Source organism: Crassostrea angulata, chromosome 10 (assembly GCF_025612915.1).
Source record: "Crassostrea angulata isolate pt1a10 chromosome 10, ASM2561291v2, whole genome shotgun sequence".
Classification (NCBI taxonomy): Eukaryota; Metazoa; Mollusca; class Bivalvia; order Ostreida; family Ostreidae; genus Magallana; species Magallana angulata.
Window position 1 is genome coordinate 47,240,613 of NC_069120.1, and position 18,041 is coordinate 47,258,653.

Here is an 18,041-nt window from a genome sequence, read left to right on the forward strand (position 1 = left end):
AACTAGAAAACGATACATGCAACGATAATGATGTCGCTGGAAAAGTTGTTCTTCAGTATCTTATCAGTCTAATTGTAATATAGTATTGCTTGGATATTGCCTAATATGAGAGTTAAAAGCTTCACATGAAGACATGCATACCCCATTCCATTTTGCTTATAGGGAATACATGTAGCTTCCTGTGCGTAATAGTGTTTTAAGGTAGCAGTCCTTACTTTTTCTTGTCTAAAAATATCCCTAACTTATCACAGACACGCCTCTATTTGTTTAACGAAAGATCTAACTCTCAATACTCTGCAGCCAGAGAGTTAAATTTATACATAGAAAATAGGCATGAACTAATTTTCAAGATTTCAAATTGATTTTCTAAAGCCCTAATTGGTCAGGAGTTAAGGTAGTGTGAAAATGACCTCCTATCAATATCTGTAAGACCCTGACAAGTGTAAGGAGAAGGGGGGGTTGTTTTATGAAGACTGATTGACAATCCTTTCTTGACTTGAAGCTGTAACGGAAGACCTCCTCGTTGCTTGCAACGAGTTCGGCACTAGTTTTACATCTATTTTCTTCAACTGTTTCCATTAACTTAATGCAGTTCTGAAACAAGTGAAAGTGATATTATCCTCACTATTGGTGCTATCGTTCATACAATCGAGATATAGATATCACAATTCTATTATTAAAGCAAAACTCGGGCAATATTGTTGTTAACATTAAAACAAACAATTCCAGGTTTAAAACAAAATTAAACTTCTTTGTGTTTATAATGAAGTAGCAACAGGGAAAGAAAAACAGATTGTTAACGATATGATAATACGTTTCTATAATATGTAAATCCATCCATTAAATATTTTGAAAAAAAAATATGAAAAGATGTGCAATTTATTAAGGAATTCTAGTAAAAAAAAATCTTGTTTTCACTGTTGAAAATTCGATACTTTGTCAACCTCATCTGTTAATCTATTAAAATTATACGGGTATTATACAATTTTTATTTCTAAAATATTCAAACAATGCAGAATTATAATATTTAAAAAACGGAGAAAATATTATGTTCTATCATCAATATTGAACTTGCAATGTGTCTGATACCCCCTTAAGAATATCGTCTATTCTTTTTTTAATTTTTGAAAGTACAAATAATGCAGGCACGTAATGCTAGACAACTTATAATTTTGAAGAAATTCAAATCGTATTTGAAGGCTTTTTAAGGAAGAGGAGTCGGCGATGATCCTATTGTGCAGGATACTTAGTTATACATGTAGTACTCTTTTTTTTAAAGAAAAAGAAAAAAGATCAATAGTTCCTACAAACAGAAGGATGGATTACAAGTTTAAACAATAAGTCATTTAGGATACTATTTTTTTAAACAACAAATTAAAAAATTTGCATGAAATATCTAAGAAGAAACTTTTAAGTTTACTTTTTGCATACTGACATCACAAGCTAAGGGTGCAAAGAAATATTTATCACATCAAGCCCCTATAGTTGCGTATTGCTTCAGAATATGTAAATCCATGGCCAATGATTCTAAATTGCAATTGCAACATCACATTAAAATCTATCAAAAATGGCATTTGGCATAAATTTAAAATCACTTCACTCATAGGTACCAACACTACAGAAATAATAATATATTCTCCTACTTTATAATACATATAAGTTTGTTAATCTCTACTCTTTTTTCTTCCCCGTCCTTTCTTTTTACCTTTTTTGTGTGTGTCTTTTTTTGCATTTTCAAATAGGGGAAGCAACAGCTCTCTAAATTCCGACGCTCGTCGCATCGCCGACATCAAAGACATGCCGCTGAAGTGCCCCTGCAGTTCGACCGCATTAGAGTTCGCTGGGTCGCTTTGCCGGCATCAAAGAAATGCCGCCATCTCAATGACTGTATGCACACAACATTAAGCAATGCACCCACGTTATTATACTCGGCTTAAAAAGGAGGACTGCTTAGTATTTAATCCCATATATAGATACACACATGCATGTATACATGCGTTTATTAACATAGTTTGCTTATATATTGATTTCCTGAACAGTATAAAACATGTAATTTCTCTCTCTCTCTCTCTCTCTCTCTCTCTCTCTCTCTCTCTCTCTCTCTCTCAAGTACAAATGTTTTAGCATTTGAATAAGAACTAGTACAGGTAACATGCAGTAAATTGGATAGAAGCTAAATGTACATTAGCGTCCAAAAATTATACATATTTTGTATCAAGTTACGGGATAATGTCTATGGATTCAAATAATTTGAAATTCATTGTTTAATGATTGTCTTCTTACTGATTGGAAGTCAACGCTAAAAAGTCATTTTTATTAAAGATGGTGTACTTTTTCCTTTTTTTGTGCATGTCTATATACTGATACAAATCTGTTGCCTGTCGGGATTATGAAAAACCTCCGAAGTTTATACACGTAACTATACAAACGAACGGGTGACTGCAACAAGGTTTAAAAACTGACCACCCGTTTATGAGTGTTTGAGCCTAAGAATATATAGATGTAAAAAAAAATCAACAGTTACATCTTTCAAACAACGCTTATACATTGTTCTAACATATGTATTTTATTTAGAAATTGTGTAATATGTGATATTTAGAATTTAATATTCTACGTTTAATATAGAAGTCCCCGACCGACCCCCCCCCTCCCCCTCCCAATTCATAAAATCGTTTAGTTTTTAGGGCCCGATTTTACTTTATCTTTGATCTTGGGCCTTTAATTTCAACTAAATACCATTCTAGATTACTGTACTAATTACCAGACCCATTCGTTCATTAATAACAGAGCTATGAAGTTTTTGGCATTTGAGTTTCAATTGTCGTGTTTGACATGTACTTTTAAAATTCTAACTCCCAAGCCCTTCACTCAATCCTAATGAAAATTCGTGAAAATGAACCTCGGACCCCATTCTTTTTGTCTGTGAAATATGCAGCGGATTAAACAATTAAGACAAAATTCCTGAAATTAAACGGCGCTTAATGCCTATACGTGGAAATGAAATTTACACATTACACCCACCGACCCCCCCCCCCCCCCCTTTCCTATTCACAAAATCATTTAGTTTTTCTGGCCTGATTTTACTGGATCTGTCATCTTGAACCTTAATTTTCAACCTAGTTCAAGTCCAGATTACTGTACTAATGACCAGACCTATTCGTTCATTTTTAAGAGAGATATGAATTTTTGGGCATTCGAGTTTCGATTGGCGTGCTTGACATGTACTGTAGAAAAAATTCTAACTCCCGAGCCCCTTACTCAATCCTAATGAAATTTTGTATAAATGTAACTGGGACCCCATTCTTATTGTCTGCCAAATATGCAGCGGATTGAACAATTAAGAAGAAATTCCTGAGATCAAACGGCGAGTATAGCCTGTACGGAGACTTAAAATTTACACAGTACAAGGGATGTAAGCAGCTGCGTATTATTTCGGTTGCATGTATATTTCTTGGTTTCTGTTTAGTCTGTATCTACGATAGTGTGTGAACTACTTATGAATGTTAGAACTGTGGAAATTACTGTCATCAAATTTTTACCAAATAAATTTACATGTTACTGATTTCGTTATTTCTACATTTATAAAGATTTTATCAATCCTCCTGAAATAAAACAGTCAAACATAATAGTAAACGACACGAGAAAGCATTCTCAACACTGAAATACATGGGTAAAATGCATCAGTCATTGTTTTAGGACTTCCCCTAATTGTTGTTAACCGAATCCGAGATCCACACCTCAACATTCTATTTTCGATTTATTTAAGACGAAAATCAAGCTCGGGTCTTTTCACCCCCCTCCAGACACAAACACGCATCAATATTTCAAATGACCTCGCACTGTTACCAAACCTGAATAGCCAGACATCTTACACGTTTTTTTCATCTCATACAAAAACTCAGCTCCTCTGCCGGGCGGAAACGCCCCAAATTCAAAGACAAATTCGGGAATCATTTCGCGTCAGCCATGTTTTGAGACACCTGCAAAGGCTGTGTGTTCTAATCTCGCCGAACCTAAGATTTGTTTTTTCTCTCTATTTCTTTCTCTCCTTTTTATTTAATTTTCTAACTAAAATATTCAACATAAAAGGGTTGTTGGATTGTAATACAAGTTGAAAAACACTCTTCAATTAAGACTTAGACAAAAACAGTCTTTTATTATTAGGGTCTTCCGTCTTCAGCGGAAGGCCCTTCTATTCTTATTGTTATTAGGGTCTTCAGTTTACAAAGGCAGACCCTCTTTTTTTTCTTCGGTTTCTTTTTATTACAGGTCATTAGACCTGTTATTAGGTCAAAAGACTTCTTATTCAATATGAAATAAAATAGGGCTGGTCCTTTAAATAAGGGATCCAACGGGGTGTATAAATCCTTCATCCATCGCTCTTTTAGATCACATCTGCATTTCCTGATATGTTTCGTTGATGAAGATAAAAGGCAAGATCATCTCCTCTTCTAAAAATCGGACGGAAGACCTCCTCGTTGCTCGCAACGAGATCGTTTCTAGTTTAATATACCTTTGCATATTTTGTTTGGGTTTTATCTCATTTTCTTTCATTTAGATAGTCGTATGACTCGCAATACAAAAGTACAGAAAAATGTTGAAAAACCATAAAAAAAACACCATATCTCAAAGTTTTGATCATCAGCCATATATAGATTTTATGCCAGCAAAATAAGATCAAAATAAGTAGTTCAATACTATAAATGTTTTAGTGTTATCATCATTCAGTTTTTTGTTACATTGAATCAAAGACTGGTATGAATTTGAAAACTGATAGAGAAAATTCAAAATGGAATATTTTTATAAAATGTTATTAAAAAATTAATGCTATGTATCAATTTAACAACACTGCCATTTATGAACTGTATTTCTTTTTTAAAGAGTTAAATTATTTATAATATTTTCAAATATAGTATATAGTATTTTTCAAAATAATATTCATTGGCCTTTAACTCAAAATTTAGGTCATCGACCTACTTTTTTGCAAGTGAAAAAAAACCACTACAATAAAAGGGCTATATCATACATTTCTTTTAAGTTCAAGCTTGAAGTTTTAGACGTTTAAGTAGTTAGCCCAGAAGGAAGCACCTCGGCTTTTTAGCTCACCTGAGCTGAAAGCTCAAGTGAGGTATTCTGATCACATTTTGTCTATCGTCCGTCTATCTGTTTTTCTGTCTGTCCGTCAGTTTGTCTGCCTGCCTGTTTGTCTGTCTGTCTGTCTGTAAACGTTTCACATTTTCAACATCTACTCCAGAACCACTGGGCCAATTTCAACCAAACTTGACACAAAGCACCCTTAGACTTTGGGGATTCAAAGACCACGCTCTTTTGCAAAGAGAGATAATTAGGAATTATAAAAAAAAATTCAAGAAATCTTCAGAAATCTTCTTCTAACGAACCATTAGGCCAGGAAAGCTGAAACTTTTGTGAAAGCATCATCAGGTAGTCTAGATTCAAAGTTGTGAAAATCATGACCCTCGGGGGTAGGGTGGGGCCACAATGGGGTCAACTTTTTACATAGGAATATATATAGTAAATCTTTAAAAATCTCTATATGGCAAGGAAAGTTGAAACTTATGTGGAAGCATTCTTAGTTGGCGTTAATTCAAGATTGTGAAAATCATGACCCTCGGGGGAAGGGTGGGGCCTTAATGGGGGTCAGATGTTTACATAAGAATATTTAGAGTAAATCTTGAAAAATCTTTTTCTCAAGAACCATTAGGCAAGGAAAGCTGAAACTTGAATAGAAGCATCCTCAGGAAGTGTAGATGCAAGGTTGTGAAAATCATTACTCCTGATGGTAGGGTGGAGCCACAATGGGGGGTTGAATATCTATGTAGGAATATAGAGTAAATCTTGTAAATCTTCTTCTCAAGAACCATTTGGCCAGGAAAGCTGAGACTTGTGTGATAGCATCCCCAGGTAATGTAGATTCAAAGTTTTTGTGAAAACTATGAACCCCTGGGCTAGGGTGAGGCCACAATGGGGGTTGCATATTTACATATGAATATATAGAGTAAATCTTTAAAAATATTCTTCCGTGGGCCTCTTGTTACTTAAACTCTATCCAACATTCTCGAACTCTCTCGTATTTGTATTGTAAATTGTATATTAAAGGTTCTTAGAATTCATATGGTGAATACAGGGGAAAGCCCAGTTCGTTACACTCGCTCACGTAAATGCTAAACAAAACTTAAAACAACACAAAAGTTCAACAAGTTGTATTTAGTTTGTAATAATGGACATGGTATTCAAATGTTACTTTCGAATTTCTGAGACAACAACGTGATAACGTGCGGAAGTTCCGGCACGGACGGATCGTTGTAATTTTGTTTACAAAATCTTTGTCGACGTGCGGAAATCCAACATAGTTAGACCAACATCACACATTCCAAACCTCTATTGTGCTATTGTGCTATTGTGCTGGGTTCCAGAAAGGCCCCCTCCCATAAAAAAAACTCTTAAAGTTTTAACGTCCAGGTTCCAACACAATTTGCCCAACTACACTCTTCAGGTCTTAAACTATTCCTTAGGACAGGCATTGTTATTTTTCGATAACAGAGAGATAGTTATAACATGACAGAAAAATAACATTCACATGCACATAAAGCTGTAAAGATAAGTTCAAACATCTATTGTCCAGCAATTATTTAGTTGTCGAGATTTAGTGAAGTAGATTTCTGATTCAAAGTCGGTGTTATTAACCTGTATGTCCCAAAAAGCGTCTTTTCTTTGAAAAATGTTCTTTAGTAGTTGGTACATTTTTAAATGTATAATACAGTTAAGTTTAGAAATCATTGATTTTACTTTTAATGTAACACAACCTAAAATAAATCTACATTTTAGTATGAGACGGGTCAAAATCCTCACTTTCTTGAATGTCAATGTGTTTTATTTTTTATCTCTCTTAGACACTACAATGTGTTTTATCTTTTATCTCTCTTAGACACTATTAAACGATTTGAAATAATTACAAATTAAATTATTCATTTCTTTAATGTCTACTAATTGTTATGATCTTCATATCAAAACAAGGGTTTGAATTCAAATGTTTTGAGCATAAGAATACATTCAATATTAATTAAATCAGCTTTCAAGTTGGATTTACATAACAGATAGCGGGAATTCAATCATACCGCAAGTATAAAAAAAAAATCTATTATTAGTTAAAAAAAGTATACGTATTTCGGATTTTCTCATTAATATGTACACTGAAGTATGTATCATCAGATATGTAAATTTTTGTCACAAAACGATATTCTTATAATGAACCTAATTCTAATGCATAGAGACCTAATACTCCTTTTCTCGAATTTTTTGCTTTCAAATTACTGCGAATCAAGTAAGTGAGTTGATTGTAATATTGTCATAAATAATGTCGTTTAATTGTTCAACTCTGGAACGAATCTCAGTGAAATGCTTGTTTCATTAAAATGTACAATCGCTTTATTAGTTTAAAATAGAGATAATTTGTGATTATTGTTAAAATATTGGCACATATAAAACTGAACCAGGTTTCAGTACTCTCAATACTTTGATTCATTAAAGGTGGTAATGAGTATGCGGATGCGTAATAGTTTTGGTTACATGACATTAAGCGTCTGTATGCTTACCGCTTAAAAACTAACATATAAGGCGCATCGTGTACCTTACGCAGTGTTCTCACTTTTTAACAAATTCTCCCCCTCTCTCTGATGCACCTTTCCATCACAAAAGATGGTACAATGTAGCATAACAGTATTTTAGCTCTAAACCAATGTTACTAGTACCCATAGTGACTGTAACCTGTCATAAGTACATCAAAGTTTATAAATCATTCATAATCAAGCATTGTAACAAATGTCACAAAGGTTACTGGTTACATATAGAAACGGGTAAAAGTCAGGACTAATTTCTGGCCATATATATGACAGAGATATGTTGGTTTTAAAATTGTAGACAGAAAGCAAACGATGGTGACCAATATTTTATGTAAAATGAGTGTTGGTCTTCAATCAGCTTATTCTTAAGATCACAAGCTCGTGCGATTTAGTTAATGACTTGAAGAAAAAAACAGAGGAATAACTGAAGGTTGTTCCTACGATTCTAAGAAGGTTTTCAAGTTACGAGACCATTGGTGTCGAAAAGGAGAAAGACCGGGAGTTATTTTGCCGTAAAAATATCATTGTAGAAAAAAATAGTATCTTTGCCATTATTATCAGCACATTTACGGACTAGATTAATTGTCTTGAGCATCGAGAGAGTGCCGTAAAACGAGCTACAAACTGGTATGGATTAAAACATTTTTGTAGTCGGAAATGTTTAAAATCATTAAAAAATCGAAAATAATATTTTATAGTTCTAACCCTCTCCGTCATGTAGATTACATTATAAAAATGATTAAATATTTCTGAAATAATGGGTATATCAACAGTTACATGAAAATTATTACGGTGCAGATGATTCTTTAATTAAAACATCTCTAAAATAATCGATAAGGAGTTTTGAAAACGTGCATTAAAAATACGTTATCATTTTAATATGTGAAATGAAAACAATACATCAGACATGGCCAGTATAGAATGACTCTCAGTGTTAGGTGGCCGTCTTATTGTCTAATAGCATACAGGTAAAAATCTCCGATCACCTTGTTCAACGGTAGGTCACACCGCCGTGGTTTAAACATGGCTGCAGCGAGGACCGCGATGAATTAACCGCGATGGTGTAACGCGGAAAGGATTAAATAACCGCGGGGGGAGCGTGGTCAAACACGGGATCCGCGTTGATGGTACTGTACGTCACATTAATTCTCGGTGAAATATTGTTATGGATCAAAATAACCATAGATTCCACCAGAGATCAATCACAAAGAGTAAACTTTAAACTTAATTTATATATATATATATATATATATATATATATATATATATATATATATATATATATATATATATATATATATATATATGTGTGTGTGTGTGTGTGTGTGTGTGTGTGTGTGTGTGTGTGTGTGTGTGTGTGTGTTTACAAAAAAATATTAATCTAGCAAATTCTAGAAATTATATGTATAAGAAATTACATGAATTACCTGGACACTCAAGAATTTTCTAGAATGAATAACTGACCACTTTAGAATAGTCCAGAATATTCTATTATACAAATCTACTATATATAAAACATTATCTATTGTTTAAGGATGACGTTTACTCAGAACGAAAAAAAAATCCGCTAATGATAATGAAAAAACATATATTGTGTGTTATAGACCTTTGCTTGCATTGTTATTTTTCACTTTCAGAAAAGTAGTTCAATGACCTACTTTTTGAGTTAATGGCCATTGAATATTTATTGAAAAATCAAGAAAAATCCCATAAAATTTTACACTACGATTGAGATTTTCTTAATTATAAAAATATTACTAATAATTAAACACTTTAAAAAATAAGATACAGTTTATGAATGGAAGTGGCACAAAAAAAGTACACAACATTAAGATTTGAGCATCAATTTAAAAAAAAAATTCAGTTCGAATTTCCTCTATCAGTTTTCAAATCCCTACCCATTTTTGATTCAATTTTACAAAAAGTTGAATGACGATAATACAAAAACATTTATGATATTGAACTACTTATATTGACCTTTTTCTGTTGGCATAAAATTTATATGAGGTCAATGATCAACATTTGAAGATTTGATGTCTTTGGTCGTTTTTAAGCATTTTTCAATATTTTTATTATTTGTGCCATAAGTTTATTTTAATGAATAAGTGAGGTAAAACCAACGGAAAACATGCAAAATTACGTAGACTTAAATATCAAATCCTAACTTTTAATATTAGACTACTGCCAAAAAACTTTTAGCAGAATACAAAATCTGCAAAATTTAGTCCGAATTTCCTCTGTTTGGCTAAAAGTCAATTTTGGTTTGAGCATAATTCCATAATAACGTAAAACTATTGAATGTTTTGTCAATAATAATTCATTTCATAAACACATTTTGTGTTTAGAACAAATTTTACTCATTACATTGAACTTTTTAACAATCGGAATTTGAGAACTCAAACCCTGAGTAAATTACACCCTTAAGGATTTTTCTCTAATTATGTTTAATAGTGAATATTTATGGTCATATCGAATTTAAAATCAATCAAAAATTAAAGTAGTCTTTGAGAACGTCGTTGAGTTCAATGAATAATTCCAAAGCTTCATAGGGATGAACTGGGATTTGAACACAGGTTTTTGTTAAGTTCACAGGTTCTTCGAACTCTCTTTGCTACATATTTCTTCTTTCCATACAAATTAAAACAAACGTTAATATCTTCAGCATTGTTTAAAGTGTTTTAAAGTCTGGCCCGTCTGTCAGTTTAAGCCCAAAATACAAGACATCTGCTTGGTTTTCCAGTAGGCAGTTCAGCATATCGTCTCTGTGGCCGAATTCCATGATAATTCATGTCATTCGCTATTCTATCCAAAATCAGTTTACATGACGTCCATGAAGAAAATTGCAGACACTCTTTCACAATAGGATTGTCTAAGTCGAACATTCCAATATCCCCGATATCTATGAATAAATTAATCCACAAATAAATCCAAGCTTCTTAAGAACTCCTCACCACGCTTCTATTCTTTGGTCGAACGTGCTTTTTCCATACATAAAACGTTTAACACATTGCAGCCATAGAATCATTTGAATAGAATTGAAGAAGAGGTTTCAAGCAACTAACACTTTTATTTTCTGTTCCCCTATCAACTCGTAAAACTCTTGAAACAAATTTTACATGATGCATACAATTAAGATAAAATTTGACAATAACATCTAGACTGTTATTGGTAAATGCAGCATAATTCTAACCACGTAATTTGTCTACTGTATTACTATATTATAAAGTATATCATCATATATTATTATAGTTCTGTAATTCACAAATAATATACGTAATATGTTATTATTCGAATACATGATTATAGTTATATAAGTATAGCATCCTATCTTATTATACAAATTTATGTAACATGACGTATTATACAAGAAGAGGGTATTATACATAGGCTATGCCTCCAATCCCATTGAATTTATTCAATAAAATATGTTTAAATTTAAAAATTCGTCTACTGTACCTAAAAAGTAACAAATAAATAAAAATTAACACTGATTAAGAAGTAAGTCAATATGTTCTTCCTGGGCTCATAACAATTAAGAAGTAAGCCAATGTCCTCCCAGGGCTTCCGTACGTAGGTACTCTACACTGAGTCATGTATCGCATACTTTTTATAACCTTTGTAACCTTTTAAACGATGAACTCATGTATAGTTTTATAAAAGACCCTTTAAAATTGTACGTAAGCGATGTGTCATGCTCGGGCAAGAGACTCAAAGCCTGCATTCCAAAACCTTTAGTCCTAAATGAGGTTAAATAATTCAGGCACAGTAAAATCCTAATTGAAAATATATAAACATATTATCAACAATTTGTCATATTTGGCGATCCTGTGTCTGCAGTGAAGGCCCTGATAGTGCTTTTTAATAAACTGCTTGTGAAACAACGATTGGACTAAAGGAGATCAAGAAGGTGGAAAGCTTATAAAACGTACAAATTTTGGACAGTCTGAATAAAACCACCCCCTTTCTCCTTGTACTTGCCAGGGTCTAACAGTTTCCACTGGTCGCCTTCACGCGATCTCTACATTTGCATACGATCTAAATACACCCCAACCAATCACAAACATGCTTTTATCTGTTTTACGAGAAGTGTATCTCTTCAAAACTGGAGCTTCCATAGAAAACAAGATTGAATTATTTTTAGGGTCTTCAGCGGAAGACCCTTCTATTATTGTAATGTTTCTTTTTCACTTTTTTTTAATTCTTTTTTTTTTCTTTACAATTTTTGTGCAGAAGATTTCTCGGAGATGGGTGGTCCGATTTTTGTCAAATTTTCAGCATCGATCTATTATCATCTAAACTTGATACGCTTTTTTTTATTTTGTAAAAATCACTTCCGGTTCGGACTTATCCGCCATTTTGTCATTTTTTAAAAAGTTCTTGTCCACACATTTTCTCAAAAGCGAGCAAAGATAGGAAGCTGAAATTTTCAGGAATGATAGATAACATGAACATCTAGCCTCACGAGGAAAATCATTGTCCGGAAATTCCGAGTACGGAAGCTAGCTGGGGTCAAAATATAGGACACATTTTTGACGAATACTCCTTGTCCACACATTTCCTCAAAAACGAGCAAAGATAGGAAGCTGAAATTTTCAGGAATGATAGATGACATAAACATCTAGCCTCACGAGGAAAATTATTGTCCGGAAACTTCGAGTACGGAAGCTAGCTGGGGTCAAAATATAGGACACGTTTTTTACGAATTCTCCTTGTCCACGCATTTCCTCAAAAACAAGCAAAGATAAGAAGCTGATATTTTCATAAATGATAGATGACATGAACATCTAGCCTTACGAGGAAAACCATTGTCCAGAAATTCCGAGTACGGAAGTTAAATTTTAAAACTCAATGGATGTGTAAAAATAACCTCAGACTAATTTTAAAACATATTATCTAAGTTGCACTTTAATTCTGCGTCTAATAAAATCGTTTTCAAAATGTGGGATGAAATTTAATTTTTGTGAAAATTTTAAATTTAATTAAATCGTAATAAAATGACCTCAGACTAATTTTAAAACTTAATATCTAAGTTGCGCTTACAATTTTGTGTCCAATGAAGTCTTTCTCGAATAAATAAGATGAAATTTAATTTTTTTTAAATTTAAAATTTAATTAAATCGTAATAAAATGATCTCAGACTATTTTTAAAACATGATATCCAGGTTGTGCTTACAATTCTGCGTCTGATGACATTTTTTTCGAATTGATCGAATGAATTTTAAATTTTTAAAAAATTTTAAACTCATTTAAATCGCGTTAAAATGACCTCAGACTAATTTTAAAACATGATATCTAAGTCGTGCTTAGAATTCTGCGTCTACTGAATTGATTGGATGGTTTTTAAATTTTTTGAAAATTTTAAATTTAATAAAATCGTGTTTAAATTACCTCAGACTAATTTTTAAACATAATATCTAAGTTGCGCTTAGAATTCTGCGTCTAATGACATCTTTCTCGAATTAATTGAATGAATTTTCAATTTTTTGAAAATTTTAAATTTAATTAAATCATGTTAAAATGAGCTGAGACTAATTTAAAAACAAAATATTTAAGTTACGCTTACAATTCTGCGTCTGATGACATCTTTTTTGAATTGATCGAATGAATTTTAAATTTTTCAAAAAATTTAAACTCATTTAAATCGCGTTACAATGACCTCAGACTAATTTTAAAACATGATATCTAAGTTGTGCTTAGAATTCTGCGTCCATTGACATCCTTCTCAAATTGATTGGATGAATTTAAAAATTTTCAAAAATTTTAATTTTATTTAAATCGCGTTAAAATGACCTCAGACTAGTTTTAAAACATGATTACTAAGTTGCGCTTACAATTCTGCGTCTAATGACATCTTTGTTGAATTGATTGGATGGTTTTTAAATTTTTTGAACATTTTAAATTTAATTAAATCGTGTTTAAATTACCTCAGACTAATTTTTAAACATAATATCTAAGTTGCGCATAGAATTCTGCGTCTAATGACATCTTTGTCAAATTGATTGGATGATTTTTTAATTTTATGAAAATTTAAAATTTAATTAAATCGTGTTTAAATGACATCAGACTAATTTTTAAACATAATATCTAAGTTGCGCTTTGAATTCTGCGTCTAATGACATCTTTCTTGAAATGATTGGATGAATTTTAAATTTTCAAAAAAATTTAAATTTAATTAAATCGTGTTTAAATTACATCAGAATAATTTTTAAACATGATATCTAAGTTGCGCTTAGAATTCTGCGTCTAACGACATCTTTCTCGAAATGATTGGATGAATTTTAAATTTTTTGAAAATTTAAAAAAAAATTTAGATCATGTGAAAATAAATTATTGAACGGAAGACCCACTCGTTGCTCGCAACGAGATCGAATCTAGTTTCTATCTATATTTCCTAAGCAGTGAAAACCCTTCCCTGATTGGTCAGAAGTAAAGGTCGTGTGAAGATGACCTTCTATGCATACCTGTCAGACCCTGAGGAGTGTAAGGAGAAAGGGAAAGGTTTTAATCAGACTGACAATTGGATCTTGTTCACTCTTTAATGTATTGATTTCTGACACATATATTCCACCATAAAATACTATAAGTTTTACTTCCTGCTGTATAATCACACTAGGAATGTTGTTTTAATAGGCTTTTAAGGTGTCCAAACATGTTAACTGCTCGATTTATATTGATATTAAATGTATTTATTGTAATACGGAGCTATGGTAAGGCATTTATTGTCATTTTAATCAACAACTGTAAGCAAGTTTTTCTTAGTATAATTGCCAAACATTCATACCTCTTGAATGCATTCTGATACGTTCTCTTATGCAGATTTTAACATTTCGTTGTATAATTTTAAAATGTTGGTCTATACCTGTTTAAGACTTGAATAATTAATGTATGGCGGCAGGGCCTTCTTTTTATATTTTAATATTTCATTTCCTTCTATGTGTACAAAAAAGTATGATGCAAAGTCATACAGCAAATAAGAGTTTGGCTACTATTGCTATATTCTTATGTATAAAAAAATATATTGTTTCTTATAACATCAAACGCATTTTGATAACATCAAAATAATGAGGTATGTGTTAAAAATGTCCATTAATAAGAAATACATAAACAGATGATTTATCTGCAAATAAGAGTGCTGCCCAGTATAGAATTTTTGAGTCCTGTCCTACATGTGTGGCAACAGATGCATTGGACAGAAACATGGGCACATGTATGCGAACTATAATGGGATTAACATCACCAGATAAATTCACATATTGGTACGTAGACCTTGGAGATATAGGCATTGTGTACAATGTCAGGATACAGTTCAGGGACTATGGAGAGGAATATGGTAAACAGACGTTTTTCTTGGTTATTGTGTAAGATTTTATAGACATGTAATTAATAGTTTTAAATGTTAACAACATTATACCAATTGAATTCCGAACTTGTTCCAACACATAACGCATTTTAGGTTTACGGAAGTGAAAAAATAACAATTTTTTTCTACAAATATTTAATACTCATTTTAATCACAAGCCTCACAGTAACATCTTTATATTATGTAGTCCTCAGACAGAGAGGACGCTTCGCTGGGTTTTCCTTGTATGTGTCCAACACAACTGACAGAAATGACGGGTTTCTATGTTATAACAACGGACCGGAGTTACCTCCCTTGGATTTCAACACAAACTGTTTAACATATGGACAATATGTTATCTTTTACAATGAAAGAGTAAATGGAACAACCTATCCTCTAGGTTATGAAATAAATTCGGTTTTTACAGAGCTGTGCGAAGTAACTGTGACAGGTATTTTATCAATATTTAGAACTGTTAGTAATATATTTTTGATAATTTAATTGCATTTGATTCAATTTCTGTGTTCTAATATGATCAGCATTAATTATCTGTTTAAAAAAAAGGTTGTTCCTCTTCTGGTGTTTACGGAAAGAACTGTGAAGCCTGTCCATACAACTGTCAGGGACATAGATGTGACATCATCAATGGAACTTGTTTTATTTGTACACCTGGGTGGTTAGGACCACACTGTGACAAAGGTAATTTGAAAAAAAAAATAGTAAACCTTCTTAAAATACTATCAATGAAGCTCTGCACAATTTTTTATTGATGTACCTTACCTTTATAAAAAAGCGTGTCCTGCCGGGTATTATGGTCTAAAGTGTGAGTCAAAGTGTGTTGGACATTGTAAAGACAGCAAGACTTGTAATCACACCAATGGTTTGTGTAACAACGGATGTGATGATGGTTGGACTGGACTAAACTGTACAAAAGGTTGTCAGAATATTAATAATAATTATAATGTTTTTAAGTCAACGAAACCTTTTATTTAATGAGAAAGAGTATACAAGTCTAATTTCTTCATTCATGGCATATGCTTATATGTGTTTATTAAATATAAAAAAAAAATTATTTTAAAAATTACAGAATGTCCATCAAAAACCTATGGACCAGACTGTGTGCATAATTGTAGTGGACAGTGTTTACGTGACGTTGCATGTAACATAACAACCGGAAAGTGTGATACTGGCTGCGATTTTGGGTACACTGGAGAATTTTGTGAAACAGGTTTGATAATTAAGATCAAATGAAGACTGAAATATGCGCTTATCTTGACAGCTGATTATTTTGATTCTTCGTTGCAAATCATATGATATACGTGTTATCATTATCAATATCAATGCTAACAAAATGTTTACAGAATGTCCTTTTGGAACCTATGGACCAGACTGTGTGCATAACTGTAGTGGGAATTGTTTAGGTGCCGTTGCATGTAATAGAACGACCGGAACGTGTGACACTGGTTGCGATTTTGGGTACACTGGAGAATTGTGTGAAACAGGTTTGATAAACTGCAGATAAAATTATAGCTATTTCATAAATTATTTTTTTTGCTAAAAAGATAAGCCTCTATAATAAATACATGTATCTTAATCATAAAAAGTATTATGAACTAGTATTGACAATTTTATAGAAATTTATGACAATGTACACGTTTGGTTTCAAAAGACACATTTGTTATCTTAAAACGCCAATTGTTAAAACAATAAAATTTCTAGCTATATTAATAACTACATAAAAGGGAGATGCGCCAAAGAAGTAAGATCCCAAACGTTTGGATGTGAAGCCAAATGCCAGTTTTACCTTTTTTGTTCTTCCATGAGGTAGTAAATATGAATATCTATAACGAGTACAATGTTATTCATCTTTTTTTCCAATATGCTGTAAATGTTTTAAAACGATTTTGAAGCAGGTATCATAGGGCCCATAGTTAAAAGATTAAATGTGTAAACAATGCATATAAATTTTGAGTCACAACCAAAGTAACTACATCTGCAGTACAAAATAATTCAACACTTTATGTTAAGTAAGAGTGGTGGCTTTGTTCCAATTAATTTTCAAATTTTTGCAAATGCGTGTTTCCAATGAGTACTAAATTCGCATCAAATATGGGTTTATGTGTACATTACATCAGACGATCGTGTTGTCATTGCAACATTTTGATTAGCAATAAGTACTCTTCTTAACTTCTTTAGGGACAGTTTAATTAATTATGTTCTTCTATTTAAAGGAATGTAACAATTACTCAATTATACAGACCTTTATGTGTTTTCAACTTTACTAAAATAAAACTCTTTCTAATCATTTGTGAATTTATTTGAAAAATATCTATATTGGTAGATACAGAATCTTTCATGCATAAAAGCATGCTAAAATATTTTTATAAGCTGATTTTAATGGACCATTATCTTTAGACTTAAATCACGCATCATAACGACAGAGAAGTTTTTTAATACACCTAACGGATAATGCATAACAAAATAATTGCATTATATCATGAGATCTCAAAATGATGTCTGTATATTTTCCTCAAATAGCATGAACGTAATACGTGAGCAATTAAAAAAAAGACAAAGTCAAGGGCTAAATTTAGTCTTGTATTATGAATAGTACACTTGGTACCTCTTATTTATCTTTTATCGTATAAAACGTAAACATTGATTTCCAAAGAAACTTCTTAATGTACCTTTTACATTATGTGGTAGGTTGTTCTGACGGTGTATATGGAGTGAATTGTAGTAACAAATGCAGTAAGGGTTGTACAGACGAAAACTGTGACATGAACTGTATCAATGGGTGTAGATCTTCAAATGAAGGATTAAAATGTGATGAAAACAGTTAAGTAAAGTAAATGATTTTGTGCATTAAAAAATGGATACAAAAAACCTTTGTTCATGAATTGTTGATTCTGCAAAAATAAACTTCATTCTTCTTATTATATAGCACTTGTATCGAAAGTTTTTTGTCAAATCTCCTCCTCTAAATCTATATTTTTATGATTAAATGATCTAAATATAATTGAATTATTGAATGCTATCAATATTCAAGTACTTTATTTATA

At 32.0% G+C, this 18,041-nt stretch overlaps 1 protein-coding gene across 1 annotated transcript; it reads left to right on the forward strand.

Annotated features, from left to right (window-relative positions):
* The first annotated feature begins 14,931 nt into the window (after positions 1–14,931).
* LOC128166010 (multiple epidermal growth factor-like domains protein 10) lies at positions 14,932–17,943 on the forward strand. Its single transcript, XM_052830929.1, has 7 exons — positions 14,932–14,998; positions 15,188–15,430; positions 15,544–15,678; positions 15,773–15,913; positions 16,067–16,207; positions 16,341–16,481; positions 17,686–17,943. The coding sequence occupies exons 1-7, from the start codon at positions 14,932–14,934 to the stop codon at positions 17,820–17,822; spliced, it is 1,005 nt and encodes a 334-aa protein (XP_052686889.1). The 3' UTR covers positions 17,823–17,943.
* The last annotated feature ends 98 nt before the right edge of the window (positions 17,944–18,041 follow it).

What these genes read in the sequence shown, in the direction of transcription:
- LOC128166010 (XM_052830929.1), top strand. Translation starts at nt 14,932, where the DNA reads ATGTCAGGATACAGTTCAGGGACTATGGAGAGGAATATGGTAAACAGA. An exon ending in GTGCGAAGTAACTGTGACAG is followed by an intron (nt 15,431 to 15,543) that starts GTATTTTATCAA and finishes TTTAAAAAAAAG; the next exon opens with GTTGTTCCTCTTCTGGTGTT. An exon ending in TGGAGAATTTTGTGAAACAG is followed by an intron (nt 16,208 to 16,340) that starts GTTTGATAATTA and finishes AAATGTTTACAG; the next exon opens with AATGTCCTTTTGGAACCTAT.